Raw genomic sequence first — 22,403 nt, forward strand, 5'->3', positions numbered from 1 at the left:
CCGCAAAAATATCAGCTATTTATACTATGAATTATCTTTAGAGATAAGTATTGCAAATGTGCAGCCTATCATGTTTTTGTCATTAATTACGATTAATTCTAATTTTAAGTAATGATTGATAGTGTTAATTAATGCGGGGATTAGTCAAGTCAGAGTGGTTTTAAGACCAAATGAAGGTATTAAAACTTAATTCGTAATTAATAAAAGTAACCGCCCACCGAGGGTTCCGTACTTTTTAGTATTTGTTGTTATAGCGGCAATAGAAATACATCACGGTTTGTGAGATACAGCCTGGTGACGGACGGATGGACAGCGGAGTCTTAGTAAGGGCGATTGTGCACTACAATGAATTTTACTGTTCGGCAGTCTGAGTTTTCATGGTCCGATATGGCATGAAAAAAACGGATGATTGGCTTGTGCACTTATCCGTCTTTTTACTCGCAGGTGCGGCGCAGTGGCATGAAAAAAACGGATGATTGGCTTATGCACTTGTCCGTCTTTTTACTTGCAGGTGCGGCGCAGTGGCATGAAACACCCCCGGTCGGACGGTAAAATTACGTGTAGTGCACAAGCCACTATATACATTTAATGGCGTGCCATGTCGGACCGTAAAAACTCGGACTGCCGGACAGTAAAATTCATTGTAGTGCACAATCGCCCTAATAGGGCCCCGTTTTACCCTTTGGGTACGGAATAGATAGTGTATAGATCGTTCGACACCCTTCCTGTGTTAGGGGGTGATGGGTCTGCTTCGGATTGCGGGGACGGCTGTGCGTCAGTTGTTGGCCAGCTTACCAGTTGGTAGCGTAAAGGGGCCCACTGATTAATAGTCCGCCGGACGGTATCTATCGGCCTGTCAGTTAGAACAAAATTTTGACAGTTCGAACAACTGAGAGGCCGATACCGTCCGGCGGACTGTTAATCAGTGGGCCCCTTTACGCTACCGGCCGATTTATGTTATGGTTACGTAACAGTAATTTTATAAAATTATAATTAACTGTAGAACCCTAATCCTGTAAAGTAGGTATACGTACATAGATACGAAGATAAGGATGTTCATGTACTTACACGGATTCAGACTAATTTAGACTAGCGGCTGTGAGTTGTAGGCCTCGCGATAAGCTTGAAAAATGTAAAAAAAAACACTTTGTTGAGTCGTCATTACAGCGAACTCACAATGGTCTTAGGCGCCATAGAATAGGCATAGGCGGCTTTGCTTTTTTATCCAATTTCTGCCTATGTTGAAAATTTACCAAAAAAATCTATCTACCTACCATCGCGATGCCTACAAAACCTGCTTACAAAATTTACAACCTGCAGAGGCGCATCATATATTAATAGTTTCAGTCGCGGAACATGTCTCTGATAACAAGGGAGGGTATGTTAATTGACGGTTTATATGGGTTAGGGGGGGAAGGTAATATTAACCCTACTAATACTCCCATTCAAGTACTCCTGTTATTTGGATAAGTATGATAAAATATGATATTATTATATTATAGGCTAAGTATAGGTTTTAATTATTTACTTGCGTAATAATTGAACCATAGTTTACTATTTTGTACATAGTGTTCGTTTGTCTATCATGTTTGTTTTAATTTACTCTCAATTGCTCAAAGGTTGACTGGAAGAGATCCCTTATAGGGATAAGTTCGCCTTTGTACATTATATATATTTTTTGTTTCATTGTAATTTAACCTGTCTTATGTACAATAAAGTGTTTACATACATACATACATAAAATGCCCACAAGCTGTTAACTATTGTCCACAGGAGAGAAAACACAAAGAGAAATTTATTTAGCTAATTCCTATTTATCAAGGATTATATTTTAAAGTCCTTGTTATCGTGGAAAAGTCCAAGAAAATTAAGGAAATGACTAAGATACGTACGTACGTAAGTAGATACGTACATACGTAATAGATAATTAAAAATACATGTTTATCTACGGATTATGAATGACGCTATTCAAACAGGGAAAACCCAATGTACTTCCTTAGGTACATAATATCGAGCTGCGGTCAGAATGGCACATACTCGTAGGTATTTGGTATTTGGGTCAAACACAAAAATGTGTTCGCGCCTTTCCTGTAGAAATACTTACACAAAAGCTATTAAGGTTAATAATTTTCTTGTCGAACGAGCGAGCGAAGCGAAGCTTACTTTCAACTTGGAACACACTGCTGGCTAGGGGCACGTCCCAGCATGTCGATGTTTTTAAGCTGAACTATCAGAGGATAGTTTGATACACAATAACTTAAGTAAATTTGTTCTAATTTAAATGAAATTGGGTGAACGCATTATATTTTAGTCATTAAATTTTGAGCAGGCTCGAACAAGAGGTTATTGAGCTAGAAGAGCTTAAAATGCTAAAGAGCTATTTGTGAGGGGTCTTGCTATTCTGGTCATTTTAATTCGAATCTGGTCCTGTACCTGGTCAAATGAAAGTGCTCGGTTTACGGGCGTTTCTCAGAGATGACCTTCGGTGCCTGACTTCGGTGCCAAATTTTTTTTTTAACTTATTTGATATGCGACTTTATTTCCTAAAATCTAGCCTTAATATAAAAAATATTGGTAGTGGAGGCCTCCATAAGAACGTTATAGTTTTTAAGATATTTGAGATTTAAAAAACACCGAAATCATGTGCAGGCACTGAAATCAATTGGCGTCACCGAATTCAATAATGCATACACAAAAATCACATTTCAATTTTATATCCATATTACATTTTAATCATATTTTTCATTCTTATTTGATTATAAGCGATGTAACAAGGCTAATGATGTCGAAAGCTTACATAAATGTAATAGATATAGACCCAAGATTTTAAAGTAATCTAATTACGGCTTGTAAAATAACATCTCTAGAAGATATCCCACACTATTTGACTGTCCTCATATAATAGGGTGATGGGCGATGTATGGTCCTGGAACGAGTTTCAGACATGTCGACCACAAATTCGCTCATTAGTGCCATAAAGGAGAAGGTGTTTGTTTCACACAATCCGACCGCACACGCATCAAAAAGAAACTTATGTTACCTACACCCGATAAACAAGAAACTTTTGATCAATGCTCAAAAATATATAAAGCAATGTGATGCAATACGGAAAACAAGTATTTTTGAATAACAGAGTTTTAAAGCGTGAACTCCATCAATTTAAAACTATTTGAAGTGGTCGACTAATGCCTGAAGATCTAATTACCCGTTAATTATTTGAGGGTGCTGGAGAGCACCCTCAAACACTTGAGCTAATTTGTAACTCCTATATTTAGACATAAAGACATAAGATATTGAGGATTGTTAAAACATTTGCTATGTTCAATTTGGGTCTATGTCTAGGTCTCATTGCCTTTGAAGCGATCTCGACATTAGAAGGCCACTTTATTTTTAATCCCTTGTTCTGAACATCCTGTCCCTTGGGTGTGCATAGTACTTACATACACAAGTTATTGTAAAAGAAGTGGGATCTAATTGACTGCATTCATTTAACATGCCTGACACGTTTAAAGGTATCGAGGTGTAGGGCCTCAGGTGATACAGAGGACAATTAACATAATTTAGAAAGAAACATTGGGTCTTCAAGTTTCAACACACGTCTGGTTTAAAAAACTACTCATAGTAAACTAGTGATCTTTTGTACCTATTATGACTTAATTTATTTACAAACATAATTTTACGTTTATACTACGTATCTTGCACTTTTTAAGTGTGAGAAATTAGTACAATAAACTAGGTTACAAAGCAGGATTTGAATTCAGTGATCACTTTTTTGATATCGGTGGTCAAAAAATCCACCGAATCCAAGGAAATCAACACCAGCGATGTCAAAATTAATCGCTTTTTAGCAATTACAGAAATAGCATGAGTGATACAGAGGAGATGTAATAATGATGGATTTACGTACTTTCGAGGATTTCTTAATCACTTGCATAACGATAAATGCACTAAAACTTTCGGAGTAAATTGCACCACCGATCTCAAAAAAACATAGAACCAAACCCACCGAAGGACGGTGAAACCTTTAAAAAATCACTTTATTATACTGTGACTGTACCTCTGCTCTATTCAACGGTTAAGGCACAACTAAAGCATACTATGTTTGAGACACTGAGTTCCTGGTTTACAACTTTGAAGGAGTACCGACATGTTTTGCAAATTACACCGAAATCAGGCACTAGCCCGGGACACATCGTAAATTTGGTTTTATTCAATGAGTTGAGCAAACACATTATTGTGATATAAAGAATATGATAAGTTAACTAATACCCTATGCGTGAATACCCATAATAACTCCGATCTAATGCCCCATCTTGAGTAATAATTTTTTGTTTCATAAAATCTGGGTGCGGGACACTCCCACCGAACATCATTTTGGGCATTTGAATTTTTTTTTCTTGTATTATATAAATAATAAATAAATAATTTGATAGTGCCCCAGACAGAATATAGGCTGAAGATCATGCCTAAATTAATTCAGATTTATTGAACAGTAAATTCAATCATTTATTGCCCCGGACACGTAAAAATGGCCCTCCTGCGAAATGCCCTTACACATTTATAATATTGTGTTTTTTTTTAACTTTAAGATTTTAAAATAATTACTCAATGTCAATAGTATTTTATACAAACGTGATATAATGGAGAGCTTTTCAGTCGAGTACCGTGTTTAGACAACGAAGCTTGCTGAGTTGGCTAAGTAAGGTACGAGATTGAAAAGCTTGATTATATCACTATTGTACAAGTATACAATACTTTTTCTACACTTCAACAAAAATAATAATTTTAACTAGTAGAATCATTTAGGCAAACAAACCAAAAGTATACAGCTAAGATACCTTCATACTCGTACGCGACTCGGCCGCCGCGCCCCGCGCCTCACAGCGGGTTGGTCAACGATACCTCGTAACAGTCGTAACTCATGAGGCCCTGGTACTTGCTCCGCGTTAAATTAAATTTTCACCTCAGCAGCTCGAACAAGGGTACTTTGCTTCTTAAAAACAGTGAGCAAAATGCGATTTTGCTCACTGAGTGAGACAAAATTACATTCAAGTGACCTTTATAGTCAAATGTCATTTCAACATGCGGGGTCTAATACAAGTTCGATATACTTGGGTTCTATTATCTCTGTCCCTCTAGGTATGTTCTCACTGCTTAGGGTGAAAAATTTTGTGTACAATACGAGATCAAAGTTATTTACATCTCGTGCGCTTTTGAATCCCTTACTACGCTCAAGATTCTAAATTAGATTCACTCGCTACGCTCGTGAATCTATTATAGAATCTTACGCTTGCACGGGACTCAAAATAAGCACTCGAAGAAATATCAAACTTTGATCTCTTGTTGTACAAATAACTATTTTAGACAGTTGTTTTCACGATTTTGGCCACCGTAGCCTATGGAGACTAACAGGCAACGCTAAGTGGTTTTCGTAGTCTATTGATGTTGCTATTTTAAGGGTGTCACATGCGCGTTTCTCACTTATGAAGCAATTGTTTCTACTATACAACCTAATATAAATAACTAGTAGTTCGCCCCGAACTGAGAACTCGTGGTTTGGCAAAAATTATATAGAGCGATTTTGTTGCACTCGTATAGTGCGACGTAAATTAGTAGAAAATATTTTTTAAGAAAAATAAACCGACTTCTAAGGAGGTAAAACCACCCACTTTTCTAGTAGAGTCAGACCAAGAATAGTCTGCAGCGGATTTGGTAGCCCACGCAGTGAAGGTGTCATTTTAAACGTCAAACTTCTATAAAAATATTACGTATAAATAACACTTACACTGCGAGGGCTATCAAATCCGCTGCAGACTTTTTTTGGTTCGACTCTAGGTAGCATTTCGTTTCTGTAAGGGTCGCAGTTTTAGCCTAACCTAAACCACTTTTGTTCGGTTCTGTGAGTATCGCAGTTCAAACCTAACCTAACCCACTTAACGGCGTGTGCGGTGCGGTGTACGGGGGTTTGAGCGGGAGGGGCTAGTAAGTTTGGCATCATTATACTTTATAAGTACCTACATTTTATGGTAGGTAATCATAGTTGTTTATTTAGTGTAGGTATCAGTGGTTTTCCGGGTCAAGGTCTGAGTCCGGGTCCGGGTCCAGTTCCGGGTCTAGGTCTTGGTCCAGGTCCAAGTCCAGGTCGAGGTCCAAGTCCAGGTCCAGGTCCAAGTCCAGGTCCAGGTCCGGGTTCAGGTCCAGATAAGAGCCCGGATCCAGGTCCAGGTCTGGGTCCAGGGCCAGCTCTGTCAAATCGAAATTCGAAATCGCCAAACGTGTACTATGTGTCGTTGAAGAGTTCCGTTCTGATCATCATCAGCAGTTCCACTTCATCAAATGTCACTTTTTTGAATGTATATGCTTGATTCCGCAAGCTATTGGGTAAAAGTACGCATGTAGGGTAATTGTTCGCATCAAAAAAAAATCAATGGAATTGTCAATAAAATAAAGTTTTACGAAAATGAAATTGTCTGATCAATAACCACCTACGTTTTAACAATATTAAATAACATTAATACTTAAGATATTGAATAATGCTGCATTATTGCATCAAAACTTGACTTAAATGATCTATAGAGGTCATAATTATAAATTAATAATACGACGTGTGTCGAACTGCTTTCGCTTTGCGTCCGCAGCTCACGTGGTTCCAAAATATTGATCAGACAATTTCATAAAATATTCGTTAAACTTTATTTTATTGACAATTCCATTAAAATTTTCTTGATGCGAACAATTACCCCACATGCGTACTTTTACCTAATAGCTTGCGGAATTTTACCCGCACGGGCGGGGAGTGAGTGCCAACCCTAGAATTTCAATAAAATTTCACCACTGATAACGGGGTCTGATAATGGCTATTTTGGAATCCTAGATGGCGGCCATGCACTATATCATAAAAGTCGTCATGGATGTCGTTTTATAGGTTTTAGGGGGCCCCGATTTCGAAAATGATGTCCATTTTGGACGACATTCATGTGATCCATGACGACTTTTATGACATACTGCATGGCCGCCATTTTGGATTCCAAAATGGTCATCATTTTCGAAATCTGCACACTTGTTTCAAATAAGGTATAGATGCATCCTAGTAAGTCAACAACATCTATATCTACTATTGAAATGTACTTTTGATAGTAGTAGTACGAAATGTAATCTGAAAAGAATCAAGTAATGCATTCCTGTAATCTGTAATGAGGAATCGACATTGATTCCAATTACTAGTAATTGTAACATTCGAAAAATTGATTCCTGATTCCTCAAATGGAATTGTACTTAGTAATTCGGTATTGTTATTGTTAGATTACAAAGTAATTTGGGAATCGGTAATCAGATTACAAAGTAATTTCAAGTAATCGTGGAATCAGGAATCAATTACGAAATGCCCATTTCGGACTAAGTAGTACTGCATTAAATTGATCTTTTTGGCGAACCGTGAGGTCTCAGTTCGGGGCGAACTACTAGTTTAACCCTTATCCAAATGAAAAGGTACTCCTTTTATTTGGATAAGTATGATAAAATCATTACCTACATGCCCACAAGCTGTTAATTATTGCCCACAGGAGAGAAAACTGTCCAGTTCGCGCGAACACACAAGTTTTCTCTCCTGTGGGCAATAGTTAACAGCTTGTGGGCATGTAGGTAATGATTTTATCATACTTATCCAAATAAAAAGAGTACCTTTTCATGTGGATAAGGGTTAAATAAGAAAATTAAGGATGACTCACGTTAGACCGGGCCGTGTCCGGGCCGGAGCTTCTGGCGCATCGTTTTCTATGGAAAGCATCACGTGATCACCTGTCATGTCATCCACTGTCAAGGTATTAGATGGAGAGGTACTAACATAATTTCATAGAAATTTGATGTCTAAAATAACACTTGCACTGCGTATGTGCTATCAAAATCGTTGCAGACTTTATCTTGAGCTTAGGATAAATTTAAAAGTGGAAAAATTACTCCAAGACAGTAATTTTTCCACTGAGAGACTTGAACTCACGGCCTCTGGATCGATACTCCAGCGCACTGCCACCTGAGCCACCAAGACCTCATCCATAGCCAGCAAATCTTTCCACCATATTACGGGTCAAGGGGACCCTTAGCGACATCTACCGCAAGAGTGTTGCACTTCTTAAACGGCTACCGGAGTTCCAAGTCAAGGATAAATTTTTAATTTATTTATTTAGGATAGATTTGCCAGTCTCCACAAACAGCACCCGTTCACGATTATGACGCGTATCTCAGCCATCGCCTCCCTCAACCTCCATTCGGGAAAGTGGCGACCCGATCAACGACGCCACCGTAAGCAAAGACTTTTAAGCGAGCATGACATGTTCAAGCTACCGGCCTATATTAATATTAAAATAGTAATAACATGTAGCTGTAAGACACAGCATTTTGTGCTCGTATGTTACATAAAAAGACAGTATAGCATCACATAATTACTAGCCTAAATTGACTTAGAGATGTAAAGGTCTCTAAGTGTCAATAACTCAGAAACAAATATCCCATCAAAACCATTACAGGTAAAAAGACGAAACTTTTTTGTAGTGGAAGAACTGTGTTAAGCCTTAGTTATTTGAGTCGGGTTACTCACTCCCGACTCCCGCCCACCCGCTCCGTGCAATCGCATCAGCTAGAGGACGCCCTAAATCGTCCATTATAGTTTTTCAGTAAGTTCAGTTGTAGGATTAGGATTTCCCAAGACACACATAACTTGGGAAATCCTAATCCTATTATCAGTATTTTTAGCCACAGCAAATACGACGTTATCGTATCCGGCGCTCGTTACACATGTTCATTAATAAATTGCGCATAAAGTCCCTTTTAATATTAACAATTGTGACGTTTTCAATCAAAAGGTACAACATTGTCGGTGGTCGATAAAGTTTAAACTCATGGTATTTGGAAATGGCACCTTTTGACAACCGACAATAAGTACCCTTTTGATTGACATGGCACAATAATTATAGTACACTTTAGGCGATGACACTAGCCGTCCGATTTAAAAACATATCAGTAATTAATTAGAAATAATCCCAGATAAGATGAAAATCAATTACTCAGCTGACATCAGAATCTTTTGGTAAAATGGTATAAAAGGATTTGTAATAGATGATTATGTATAATCAATTTCCAGTCTCAATATGAAGCTCCTTGTCGCGTTCGCTCTGGTGGGACTTGTTGCTGGTGGTGTCATAGATGCTCCCGCCGACTCGGTAGTGGAGCTTGACTACCACAACAAGATCGGAATCCCACTGGCGGCGCGCTTGAAGGCGGCTGAAGAGGCCTTGGACTTCGATGGCTCCAGGATTGTGGGCGGAGGCGCTGCCTCTCTTGAACAGTACCCCTTTATCGTAAGTACCCCTATATATTTCAAACTTTTATCATATCCAGCAAATGCTCTTTTCTTTTATTAGCACAAGTATTTAATATTTTATTAGAACATAGTCAATTGCGCTATAAAGTTCCTCACTCAGTTTGATGTTCCGAAGTGAGTCCTAGGACACACAACGTGACGCTGATTATCAGACTTTTCAGTAAAGCCTGGTAAAACTAAACAAGATGACACTAATATCTATTGTGCTGTATCTATATCTCATGAGTAAACTTTTTCATAGATACAAGTTCCTTTTAACGGTTACTTAAGTATCAGGATATCAATTTACCTCAGTTGTTCTTGCAACTTATTTTTTAGCAGGGACCGAGACAATCGTTTATCGAGAATATATCGGGATGACATGTCACGTCATCATTTCCAAATAACATTTAAGTTCGATAGGCGTTTTCTATAAACGATTGTGGATATGCCCCCAGGGCTAGAACTTCTCACAAATGCCTAACACTAATAACCAGTAAAACGTTTTAGGGCGGTATGCTGATCACTCTCACCACCGGCAGCACCTCGGTCTGCGGCTCGAGTCTCCTTACCAACACCCGCGGAGTCACCGCCGCCCACTGCTGGCGAACTCTCTTCTCCCAGGCCAATTCCTTCACCATCGTCTACGGCTCCACCCTGCTCTTCTCCGGCGGTACCAGGGTCACCACCTCCGATGTTGAGCCGCACGCTAACTACAACATGCTCACGCTAGTTAATGATATCGCTATTATCAGGCTTCCATGGGTCAACTACAGCAGTAAGTAATTTTTTATAACTTATTCCTGGGGTTTATTTTCAGTTTACCTATTTCAACTGTCAACAAATTTCGGCCATAACTCCTCCTTGGTGAAGGTCGCTAGACGTTCAGTCGGAACACTTAACACAAACGAATTAAAATTCGCATTGTGTCGAGATTCCAACTTCGCGAGCCTCAGGAGTCAGGACATCATAATGACAGTCTCTGTCTCTCTTAATTACCTGGTATTAAAAAGTGACACTAATTTAGCACCAATAGATATTATAAGCCCATCCGTCATCATGGATGGACGCCTGCTGTATACGCAGGCCCGGATATAGAGACCTAGGGTCCCTAATATGCACTTGGTATGGCACTTAAAATTTAGGGAACCCCCTTCTCCACCCCAAACCATTGCTGGGTTGCCTGGGCCCCTAGGCCCGTGCCTCGTGGGCCTAGGCGGAAATCTGGCCCTGTTATACGAGTATTACAATCTGTATTTTACATTTGACATTGTGTTACAGACACTGTCCAGCCTATCGCTCTCGCCTCGGGCAACACCGACTACGCCGGCACTTTGGCCTGGGCTTCCGGCTGGGGTCTGACTAGCGATGGTAAGATTTATAATGTTTTATTTTTTAATTATTTATGATATAAACTTTCACGATGTTCGCACATTATTTTATCTAAACTGGACTTTACTGAATTCTTCTGACGTTTCTGGAAATCCAGTGATCAGTAATGAAACTAAGTGTAAAAAAATGTCTGCCGAATAGTTCCTCGTTCCTCATTAGTCTGCCAGTGACTAACTCTTTGTTCATCATGACCAGCTACAATTTTTTGTAGTTTCTCATCTTTCACGTAAATCTTTCGTGACTAAGCCTTAAGACCAACACTTACTTACATCCCACCCATTTTTTTACTCGATGCATTTGCATTTTCCCGTCTAAAAGGTTACATGACTACAATTGAAATAAAATCAGATTAAAAGAGGGTCACGATAATAAATCTGTATAACTTTTTGTCATTGCTTCGAAATATATTTATCTTTTAGTTCATTTTAAACCCTTTGACCGCCAAACTACCCAACCACCTTTAGAGCATTCCGACAAGGTTTACGATGGCAGGCCGCCCACGATAGGCGTGGCTCTCAAAGGGTTTAAAGCAGTGGTCGGCAACATGCGGCCAGCGAGACTCCCTGGTTATTTTGTATGTAATATTGACAAATGACAATGTTTGATGAAGTCATAAATATTAACATAGTGCGGCCCGCGTCAACAACGTTAACTGGTTTGTGGCCCTTGGCTGCTAAAAGGCTGCCGACCGCTGGGTTAAAGAGTCGTCGTGTTTCATCATCTCAGCCATAAGACGTCCACTGCTGAACATAGGCCTCCTCCTTTGGGGGATGAATGCCATAATCGCCACGCTTGGCAGGCGGGTTGGCGATCGCAGTCGAGTACACCGAATTTGAGGGACGCTGCTGCCCGTCCACCGGTGGTCTTGGACGTAGTTTAAGGACATTTACCCGGGTCCCGGCGTGTCTATTTTTTTTTTTTTTGTTTGAAGGTGGCTCCATCACCACCGCCCAGTTCCTGTCGCACGTGCAGGTGCAAGTGATCGCCAACAATGTGTGCGCGGCCACGTACGGCACCACCACCGTGCAGGGCACCACCATCTGCATCGCCACCACCGGCGGCCGCGGCACCTGCAGCGGGGACTCCGGCGGCCCCCTGACTAACGCCGCTAACAACGAGCTGGTCAGTATTATTGTTGAAAATGATTGAAATTGCATAACACTGGCTTACAGTTCCCCTAGTGTACATTTCATTCTATCAGCGTGACGCGTTTGCGTTAAGTGTCATTTTGTATGGGATTTCGAGTTTCCAAAACGTCCCGCTTGGCGCACTGTTCGATATCCCATACAAAAATAGACATAACGCAAACGTCACGCTATCGAATGAAATTTACACTATAAGGATTCAGATGCACAGAGCTTACTTTTCGTTTTTTTTTTCCTTCTGAGTAACCCATTTTACATCGGAAGCCGACTCGATCGATATTGAACGGTTTATCTGATTTACAATTTCTTCAAAGTTTTGATTTTATTATGACACATTTCACAGTCACCGACTCCAATATTAGGACAAGTTTAAAACGAATTATTCACGTAAACTGCTGCTCCAGTCATGTTCCTTGAAATGGATCGAAACGAAATATGTCAATAGACTAAAATTATATACTTACGTAGTTACTGATTCGTTTTAAAAACATTTTAATATGAGGTACCTAAATGATCTTTCGGTGGAAATTATTTCTTCTTCTTTTTCTATTATATCTCCTATTTAATAATCATCAAATATATCTGGCATTGGTCATTTGCCTTTTCGTAATACCCAGCGCCATTAAAACTCAAAATACCTATTTCATTTTGATTTGAATTGTCACTTTGATAAAATTAGGCAGATTAAATTCATTTTAAGGATAAGATTAGGCAACAATCAATCAAAGTAATCAAAGTAAGATTTTATTTATCATGGAGATTATTGTAGCAAAGATAACAAAACGAAGCGTAGGTATGTACCTACATATAGGTATCTCATGGTCATTAAAACGAATTATAAAGGTACTTAATTATTTTTATTATCAATCACATTAAATGTTACGAAATTAACCACAACATCAAGTTAGATACACTGTATGTTGTAGATAGTTAAAAATTCCAACCCCTACGGCCCGATTCGGATTTTATAATAGACATCTTTTAGACATGACCAAGATACGATAACGATATGTTTAAGATCTAACCTGTCAAATTTGACATTTGCGCGAAAAGTGGAGATACTGTTGAACGATTTCCACAGGATATGACTTAGAGATCCAATTCACATCTAATAGATATCTTACTCTATCTAACGTAAGAGTGACATTGGTTGCCCGAATTGTGCTGCAAAAGAGAACTAGTTGACAGGTATCTAAACTATAACGTATCTAGAATGGATCTAGTACGTGTCGGACGTACTCGTTTGCGTTAAGTCTCGTTTTATTTGTTTACTTTTATTTAAATACCTAAAGATACGGACTATATGTTCGGCAAAAATTCGCGACATTCTCGACCCTCAAGATACATTTAAATTCCCTGAAGCTGTTTCTCTGTATTTACCCATTATTTATTTATACTCCAGATCGGCGTGACTTCCTTCGGCCACCGCGACGGTTGCCAGGTCGGCCACCCCGCCGGCTTCGCCCGCGTCTCCGAGTTCGCCTTCTGGCTCCAGTCTCGTTACTAACCTGTCCATAAGCTACGATACCGCTTACTACCAGGCGACGTACGTCCACCAGTGATATTAAAAGTTCATGTCAACTGTAATTGCTGGTGAACTTACGAATATATTTTTGTAAATAGCTACAAATGTTTTCTTGTTAAATGTTGCAATTATACATTATTTTGAAATAAAACACGTAACTATTTCGAAATTTGTCGCACTTTTTTTCCATATCAACGTTATCATATGTACACTGAGTACTGTAGCATTATCTGGAATCCTAGTTACAAAGTACATATTGAAAGGATTGAACGACTGCAAAAACGATTTACTAGACATATTGCGTATCGCTTTGGAACAGGCCGCCAAGGATATAATACAAGACTTAAACAATTTAAATTAATATCTCTTAGTAGTAGGCGTATTATGCTGGACCTGATGTTCATGCACAAGCTTCTAAACGACAAGATTGATTGTATGCATATGGTTAGTCAGATAGGGCTAAAGGTGCCGTCTCGTTTGCCACGTTATCCTTGTGCCTTACTCTATGTGCGTCGTAGTCGAAACCTCTTAGCTCACTCCCCTCTGCCTCGCCTGGCTCGCCTATACAACAAGCATGCTAACATTGTCCCCTCATTGGATGTGTTTCACGACAGTGAAGCCTCGTTTAAAAACAAATTATTATCTGCTGGCAACCTCAGCTAGCTCGTCTAACTCACCTTAGTTACGTTGTGTGGAAAAATTATTGTTAATATTGAGTTGTTAATAGGGACTTATTCTAATTATTGTAAATTATACTTAGTTAGTCTTTTTCTTGAGTGTTAACTAAAATGTGTAAATTAGAATAGAATAGAATAGAATAGAATAGTTTTTTATTCGTAAACACACAGACAACAGACATACATTGAAAAAACATAGTGAAAAATAAAGTGTCACGAAATGGTCCCATCTCAGCATGTTGCTGGCGACTTCCAGCGCTGATCTTCCGATTAGACCATCAAGTGAGAAATAATCACGGAAGGTAACAGACAAAAAAATAAGTAAAGAAACATAAAATAAACTGAAAAATTGATTACACACATTTTACACAGCTAATACAAAAAAGAGATGAATTAAGTACACGGATTAACCGATCAAACTTGTACCATCCGGTCGGGACACATCGTGGCGCGGCAAACATTATAATACTTAATGCATGCTGTGATTGCCTATAAGTGGGGGAGCAATAATAAATGTGCCCTCTTAGTGTGTTACTTATATTTAGTATGTAAATTGTATCTTCTGTTGGTGATCCTAATAAACAAATAAACAAATAAATAAACAAATAAACACAGATATAGAATAAAAAAAAAAATCTTTATTGCAACTTTGAGTTGTTACATAACATTGGTTCCTGGCTCTCAAAGTAGGTTTCCCTGTGTCTCAAGAGCCAGTTCCTTCCCAATTACAAGCGTAGGTAAGGTAATATTACAATGTTAGACATTTTATATTTCATAATTATTCAACTGAAGTGGGACTGGGGGGTCACGTCTGCCGCATGCATCCGGATAGGTGGGCTAGTATAGCCACCAAGTGGATGCCACAAAAGAAGCGCGGACGTGGCAGGCCCAGACGGAGAAGGCGGGACGACTGACACCTTCATCAGTGGCTGGCCGGAGAAGGCACTACAACGGGAGTTGTGGAAATCAGGGGGAGAGGCCTTTGCCCAGCAGTGGGACACTACAACAGGCTAATAAAATAAAAAAATTCAACAATATTAAAATTAAAGAAAGATGAAATTATGATGTGAGTGTACGCGCGCGTGTGTGAGTATTCTGTGTGTCTGATTTTTAGAGTATGTGTGTGTTTCTGTGTGTTTACGCGCGTGTGTGTCTGGTTATTTTAGATTGTTTTACTAGAACACGATTCGTAATAGCTCTTCTGCTTCAGTATAATTTAATGATTTAAATAATATTGTATTCTATTCTATTAAGTATATTATACAAATATAAAAAAAATCGCAAACGACTTGCCTTGTTTCACGATATGCCTAGGAATTTTATGATCAGCCTGATTTCACGAACGGCCGCCGACATGTTAGCTGCGTAAAGTTTGAATGCAGCTGCGTATATCTGGGCGCATCTCATCTGCATCGGCCTCGTTAATGCCATTGTGCGGCTGCGCCGTTTCTCAAACTGGCCGCTTTTACTTCCCGCCATCTTGCCAAGGAGGGAGATTGAGGATGGAGAAGAATTAAACATTCTAGCCTCCTGAGGCCCAGCTATACAAGAAAAAAGTCAAAAATTGCCAGTGAAATTTGAACATACCTATATCAAATTAGAAAATACGAGTAAGTATTATAGTGGGACAAAAATTGTAGAAATTAAATAAAATGGAACTAAAAAAGTTCCGTACTAAATTGTTGCCATGCTTAAGCATTTTACGTCAAAAATGTGACAGCTACGTAGGAAGTGGCGCGCTTAATAATTTTCTACAATTTCTTGTCAGACTATAGGTAGGACCATACCTATAGGCGGCTAGAGTAGTACAAGCTAACTGCACAGATTTTGCAATAACAAAGTTTGGTAGTACATACATATCAACATAAACGGCAAACGTCTGGGCGCAACGCAGGACTGGTTTATAATAGGGTACATTTGTAAAAGTAATCGAATTTAAACTGTCGTGATTCATACTAACATTAAGCTAACTTTACGGTATTAACTCACGTATTTTTAGTTACTCGTTTAACATGAACTCTCGTGAAAATACGTGAGTTAAACCATAAAATTAGCTTAATGAGTAAGTATCCGAAAATGTATGTTTAGGGCCGAAGCCGATACAGGGTTGCAGTCCGCAGTGGCGTTGCGTGAACTAATCTAGCCGTGGGCGAAATCGCTTCTCCGAAACCCTTTTCTTTCACTGTGCCCGAAGGGGCCTCGCGCGAGGCCCCCCTTGAGGCGCAAGGCCGTGGGCGACGGCCCACTGCGCCCACTACGCCACTGGCAGCCCGTCTGAACCGGCCCTTATTTAATTTTCTCCACCACGTCAGTACTCCTTGGCACCGGCACGTTAACGTCATCGCTTGCGCACTATCGTGTACATCTCTTGCAAAAAAACAGGTCCTTTGGCGGTATGCAGCGCAACATCGAATTGGATTGTTTCATTCCTTAAGTCTTAAAACAAGTTGTACAGCACGAGTTACGTCTCAGAGGAGTACCTAATTAAACTTTGCTTTTAATGAAGACACAATAAATTCAAATGGTAGTATTGTTAGACTACATAATGGTAGGAGTTTAGTTTATATTCAAATGATAATAGGTAGATAATAGGTAATACATATGTATAAGTAGGTACCTACTCCTTGGAATGATTTTTGGGACAAAAAGTATCCTATGTCCTTCCCCGGGACTTAAACTATGTCTATATATTTTTTTTAACTTAATCGATTAAGCGCTTTAAAAAGCGTGAAGCTGAAGAGGAACTAAAAAAATTAAAATATTTAATATGTTTTTATTTTGGAATGGTGTCAATATGATACCATAAATGAATTCGGCATCCCCAATTTATACGAAAACGATACGAAACTTGGCATAGCAGGTTTACTGATATAGACATCAAGATAAAGTTGAGAGAGAGAGAAATGATAGGCTCTACCTTTTATTCACAAGTTCCGCAACAACACGAACTTAATTGCAACCCCTATACCTGTTGTTATGATACGCAAAATGATATGTTTATAAAACACCAGTACGGATGGCACAGAAAACAATGTGCAAGTTGCACAAATATTTCAAAATTTCCGAAATTTCTGAAAACTTTCATTCTCATGCAAGTTTCCACTTAGAAAGTTCCCGTTCAGATTACAGATTACTATTTCATGTAACATTTACGTCACTCATTGGCGTATATTTCAAGTGTCATATAGTTAAATCGAAACTGTACGAAGGTTTGGCAATGAACGTGTAGAAAAAACACCGAGAACATTCGGTACACGGCGGAAAAAAGTTGATATAAAAGTGAAGAAATATAAATTTAAAATATAATTTCATAAGGTTCAAATTTCTTTAATTTTGTGTCGGCACTTCGTCCCGCCGTGTACAATTTTCATGGGAACTTTGCAATTTTTGAAAATTCTCCTTGGCACTGTGCTACTCCTATCGCATTACAAATTACAATCACTTACGAATAACATATAAATAACAAAAAAAATAGCCTGGAATCATCTCTATCGCTCTTGTAATAAATAATCAAGTCACATGATTCTCCAGAGTAATCTTCTTACTTCTTAATCATATCAAACAAAATTAATCCCAGATTAATGACGATCAATTAGCTTAGCTTGTCAACTGCATCGAAGATATAAAAGGATTTAAAAAATACTTACATCGAGCACATTCAAGTGCAAGTCTCAACATGAAGCTCCTTGTCGCGTTCGTCCTGGTGGGTCTGGTTGCTGGTGGGGTCATACACGGTCCTACTGAATCTGTAGTGGAAAATGACTACCATAATAAGATCGGTATACCGTTGGCGGCTCGCTTGAAGGCGGCTGAAGAGGCTTTGGACTTCGATGGCACGAGGATAGTAGGCGGTGGCCATGCCTCTCTTGGACAGTACCGTTATACTGTAAGTATCCACCCACATGATGATAATTTCTGAGACAAAAGCAATTTGATTTGCCAAGATAAAAAATCTAATGGTGTTCATCTATTCAATTGTACGGTCAAAGAATTTAATTTCAGTACCATTTCTTTCCTTGCCACAGTGACAATAGTATGAGGTCCCTAGCGATTTTCATATTGATTGTCACTGTACCAAGGTACGAAATAACTGTAATTAAATTCTTTGATTGTACTTTTAGCTCTGGGTGGCTAGTGGTGTTCTCCCAGGCATTTTAATAAAGCTTAACTTACCTCTCTTAGGGTCGGTTGCACCAAATCGTCACCGTTAAAGCGTTCGCTAAATTTTATCGTATCGGAAGTTTCATAGTTGACTGCTGAGTGATGTTGACCAGTCCGCTAAATGTGGTTGGTGCAACTGGTCCTATATCTCTTAATCTTATGTATCCTCCTTGTTTGTCATGTTATTGTATATTTTCTCGTGATGGTGTCCTCGTGATATATGGGTCCTATAAAACTAAAACTGTAAAAACGAGTACATATCTTCTTTTAAATCTAGGTACTTTTACTTAAAACTGTTTCCAGGGTGGCTTGGTCATCACCATGACCACTGGCGGTACCTCCGTCTGCGGCTCCTCTCTCCTCTCCAACACCCGCGGTATCACCGCCGCCCACTGCTGGCGCACGCAGTTTTCCCAAGCTCGTTCCTTCACTGTCGTCTATGGCTCCCTTCTTCTCTTCTCCGGCGGCACCAGAGTCACCACCACCGATGTTGAGATGCACGCCAACTATAACATGAACACGCTTGTCAATGATATCGCGATCATCAGGCTTCCCTGGGTTACCTTTACCAGTAAGTTCTGCGTTACTATTAGTGTTATTGCTGGAATGTCCTATCCAGATTTATAGCTCCCCGGACTTGGACCGTGAATCATCCTTTCTCCGACTTAACATTTTTTTTATATCTCCGTAAGTACTATACTATTTTTATTTCTTTATCATGCTTGGTTTGCTTTACTATTTGGTCCCGTTCGCTCGCTGACCTCGGGGCAGTCGGGGCTACTCCGCAAGTCTTCGACCTCAGCGGTGAAGAGGTGGTTCTAGTGGAGGCCTCCACTACCAACTTTTTATATTAATGCTAGATTTTAGGAAATAAAGTCGCATATCAACATAAGTTAAAAAAAAATATTTTCATCTTAAGATATTAACATTTGTAATTTGTGCCACAGATAATATCCAGCCTATCCCCATTGCCACGGGCACCGCCAACTTCGCTGGCACCTGGGCCTGGGCATCCGGCTGGGGCCTGACTTGCGATGGTAAGTTCTGTCATTTTTACAAGCTGCATGCTTACATTCGGATTACGAATGCACCAGCGTTGCTGTCGCAGCCTTATTGTTCCTGATAAAATAAGTGGAACAGATTGAACGTTCTACTCGGCAGTAATGGAAATGGCAGTAACGCAGTTCAAGGAAATTCACAGTGACATTTCCCGCGTCAACGCGCAGCAGTATTCTTTGTTATGCTACTGCTGTTTCCATCCGAATGTCACCTTTATTGTAGAGTAGGTACTTGTTATTTTTAATTCAGTGTCTATCGTTTGCCACATGTCAATATTCTTTCCTCATCCACTCTCAACTCAACTCATGCTCATTATTTACATAGGTATTTACTTCGGTGCCCCAGTGATCCAAAATGAGACTAGTTTCTCGCAACAATTGGCGAATTCGCACAGGGGGGCGATGTTTGAATTCGACCGCACGATTTCGTGTATTTCGTTCAATAATTTCTCCACTACTAGGCATTTAAATTTTACTAATAGAAATGAAAACGAATGGTCAATACCACTAGATTCCCAATTACTATCGCTTGTACTTATTTCAAAAATAAGCATTTCGCCGATTTCCGTTAGTGACGAAATCGAGCGATCGAAATTAAAAATTTGCCATCAGATCCGCCTCAACCATTTCACCCAAGCGACATCTGGCGCGTCCGACAGGACGTCTTCCTGCTAGGCGGCCCAGGTGCGCTCTTTTCACATTCCGATCTTCATCTATTCTCTCAACTCTCTCATCAAGATGGCCTAGCCAAAGGAGTCTCTGAGCTTTAGTCTCCCCTATGATACTCATTAAATATTACACCAACTTTCACTTGTAACTTCGTTTTCAGGCTGCTCTCTCCCAACCAGCCAAGTCCTGTCCCACGTGCAGGTGCAAGTCATCACCAACGCCGTGTGCGCCAGCACCTACGGCACTGCAACCGTTGTTGATTCCACTATCTGTGTTGACACCACCGGCGGCCGCGGGACGTGCAGCGGAGATTCTGGCGGGCCTCTGGCTAACGCCGCTAATAATCAGCTGGTCAGTATCTTTCTCTATATAGGTAGTTTCTTCATGTCCAATCAATGTTCATCAACAAACCTTTCTCAAGAATCACTCTATTGATAGGTGAAAACCGCATTAAAATTCATTCAGTAGTTTTAGAGTTTATCGCGAACATACAGACAGACGCGGTGGGGGACTTTGTTTTATAAGGTGTAGTGATGATACCTATATTTTTCAGATCGGTGTGACCTCCTTCGGTCACCGTGACGGCTGCCAGCGCGGCCATCCCGCTGGTTACATGAGGGTCACAGCCTATGCCTCCTGGATTCAGGCTCGTTTGTAAAATATCATTTATAGGTACATTGAGAGGGATCAAAAGCCAGAATATTAGAAGAACAAAAGAAATGACGCGCCGCGAGAAACTTGCGATGGAAGATATGGCCGTCGCGCAGCTTTTATTACGATAAAAGGTGAAAACCTGGCTTTGTTTAAAATGTTGCTCGTCAGATCCTTCGGCTATATCACTAGCTATTTTATTCTAAAATTATACTGCTATGGTATGCAAAATAAATGAAAATTTGACATATTTTCGTGATTTTTTTTCTATCCAGCGAACTTTATCCTTCTAAAGTTTTGCATAGTAGCCTGCCCTTGCTAATACACCTAGTCTAGTTTGCATCTAATTACAATTCATTACTTTGCCACTCCTGTGAACAAAATACAACTTTTTCATAAGTTTTGAACATTATAGAGAGCCTTTACAAGCTGGTCTGAAGAAAATAAAATTCCTTGACATGACATAATGCGGGTTGCAAACCTGCAACCTATAACTTTACTGCAATCGCACTAACTAACACCCAGTTCCCAGCAATATCAGATTGTTCCTATAATAACATGTCATTCGCTTTTAAAGTTTTTTGCCACCCATCCCTTTCTACCCCATAAATCAATGGGTACGCAAGCGAGACAAACAACCACCGGTTTGGATAGCCCGGCAGTCGCCGGCAACGCACGAGCGACCACGAACGGCTCCAATTTCTAGTTCGATTTTCAAAAATACGGAACGTGACGGTTTGTGTGTTGCGTGACCATTTAAAGTGTTTTGCGAGTGTTTTTTTGAGGATTGTGAACTACGGAGAAACTTTCTTGGTAAGTAATAATAACTTTCATGTTGATTTCCATTTACTTTTATGTAGCTTTTTACTGCCTCTTGAAATATTTTCAGTTTCTTAGTTGACATGGACAGATTTTCAGACAAATGTCGGCATGTACAATAGAAGTACAGTCAGCAGCAGAAGTTGCTAAGCGGGCCAGGTGTTCACAATGATCTTGACGCGACTTTATTGTTAAGAGAATAAGAGCGTGTCGAGGTAATTTTGAACACCTCGCCCGCTTAGCAACTTCTGCTGCTGATTGTACCTATAGTCAACGTAAAAATTATGTTTGACGTCAACTATACATAAAAAGGTATGTCTTAGAGCTTAGGCACTATGGCTTAGAGCTTTAGCCTGTCCAGGTGGATGAAAAAAATTTTTACTACCGTACCGTACTCCATTTGGAGTACCTACCAGTGTCATTCCCGAACGATTTATTCTTTTTAGGTGAATGATAAGAATACAAATTTTGATCTAGCACTGTTATATAATTTTCATGGATTTTCAAAACAGCAAAAATCTTCTTTATTTCATTTTTAGAAGTATTAAAAACTACCCTTGTCAAACTAAAAAATAACTAACATTCTTTGCAAAATCAAAAGAGAAGTATTGGTCACCATGATGTAAACAATAAATAAGTAAAGGAAATCGGTAATTTTATAAAACTTTGCCATGACATTCAGCCTACAAAACAACAACTCTCGCACCTGCCGCGGGCGTTACGCAAGCTGCAAAGTGAGGTTATGTATTACCGGCAAAATTATGACTAGTTTGTTGCAAAAAAGTGATATTATTTGATACTGTATAATTTTATTGATGAAGTATTTTTTGTGGCAATAATAATTTTGCAAATAATCATCCTGACATTAAAACAGAAATGTAAGTTGAAGTAAATGATGCAAACTACGTTAACGCAGGTGGCGTTCGGATTTCAACCGCAGCTGCATTACTG

General features: G+C 39.5%; 2 protein-coding genes across 2 annotated transcripts; both read left to right on the plus strand.

Moving 5' to 3' along the window:
* The first annotated feature begins 9,103 nt into the window (after positions 1-9,103).
* LOC134797440 (trypsin alpha-3-like) lies at positions 9,104-13,505 on the plus strand. The gene is made up of 5 exons (XM_063769680.1): positions 9,104-9,353; positions 9,866-10,133; positions 10,637-10,726; positions 11,679-11,869; positions 13,295-13,505. The coding sequence occupies exons 1-5, from the start codon at positions 9,144-9,146 to the stop codon at positions 13,397-13,399; spliced, it is 864 nt and encodes a 287-aa protein (XP_063625750.1). The 5' UTR covers positions 9,104-9,143; the 3' UTR covers positions 13,400-13,505.
* A 4,265-nt stretch (positions 13,506-17,770) lies between these two features.
* On the plus strand, positions 17,771-20,640 carry LOC134797319 (collagenase-like). The gene is made up of 5 exons (XM_063769542.1): positions 17,771-17,980; positions 18,559-18,826; positions 19,203-19,292; positions 20,143-20,333; positions 20,536-20,640. The coding sequence occupies exons 1-5, from the start codon at positions 17,771-17,773 to the stop codon at positions 20,638-20,640; spliced, it is 864 nt and encodes a 287-aa protein (XP_063625612.1).
* Positions 20,641-22,403: the final 1,763 nt, after the last annotated feature.

The sequence above is a fragment of the Cydia splendana genome, chromosome 15 (genome assembly GCF_910591565.1).
Source record: "Cydia splendana chromosome 15, ilCydSple1.2, whole genome shotgun sequence".
Taxonomy (NCBI): Eukaryota; Metazoa; Arthropoda; class Insecta; order Lepidoptera; family Tortricidae; genus Cydia; species Cydia splendana.

Bases quoted from the DNA above. Each gene is read 5' to 3' on its own strand.
- LOC134797319 (XM_063769542.1), top strand. From the start codon at position 17,771: ATGAAGCTCCTTGTCGCGTTCGTCCTGGTGGGTCTGGTTGCTGGTGGG. The intron at 19,293-20,142 runs GTAAGTTCTGTC...CTTCGTTTTCAG, and splicing joins CTGGGGCCTGACTTGCGATG to GCTGCTCTCTCCCAACCAGC. The intron at 20,334-20,535 runs GTCAGTATCTTT...TATATTTTTCAG, and splicing joins ACGCCGCTAATAATCAGCTG to ATCGGTGTGACCTCCTTCGG.
- LOC134797440 (XM_063769680.1), top strand. From the start codon at position 9,144: ATGAAGCTCCTTGTCGCGTTCGCTCTGGTGGGACTTGTTGCTGGTGGT. The intron at 10,134-10,636 runs GTAAGTAATTTT...ATTGTGTTACAG, and splicing joins TCCATGGGTCAACTACAGCA to ACACTGTCCAGCCTATCGCT. The intron at 10,727-11,678 runs GTAAGATTTATA...TTTTGTTTGAAG, and splicing joins CTGGGGTCTGACTAGCGATG to GTGGCTCCATCACCACCGCC.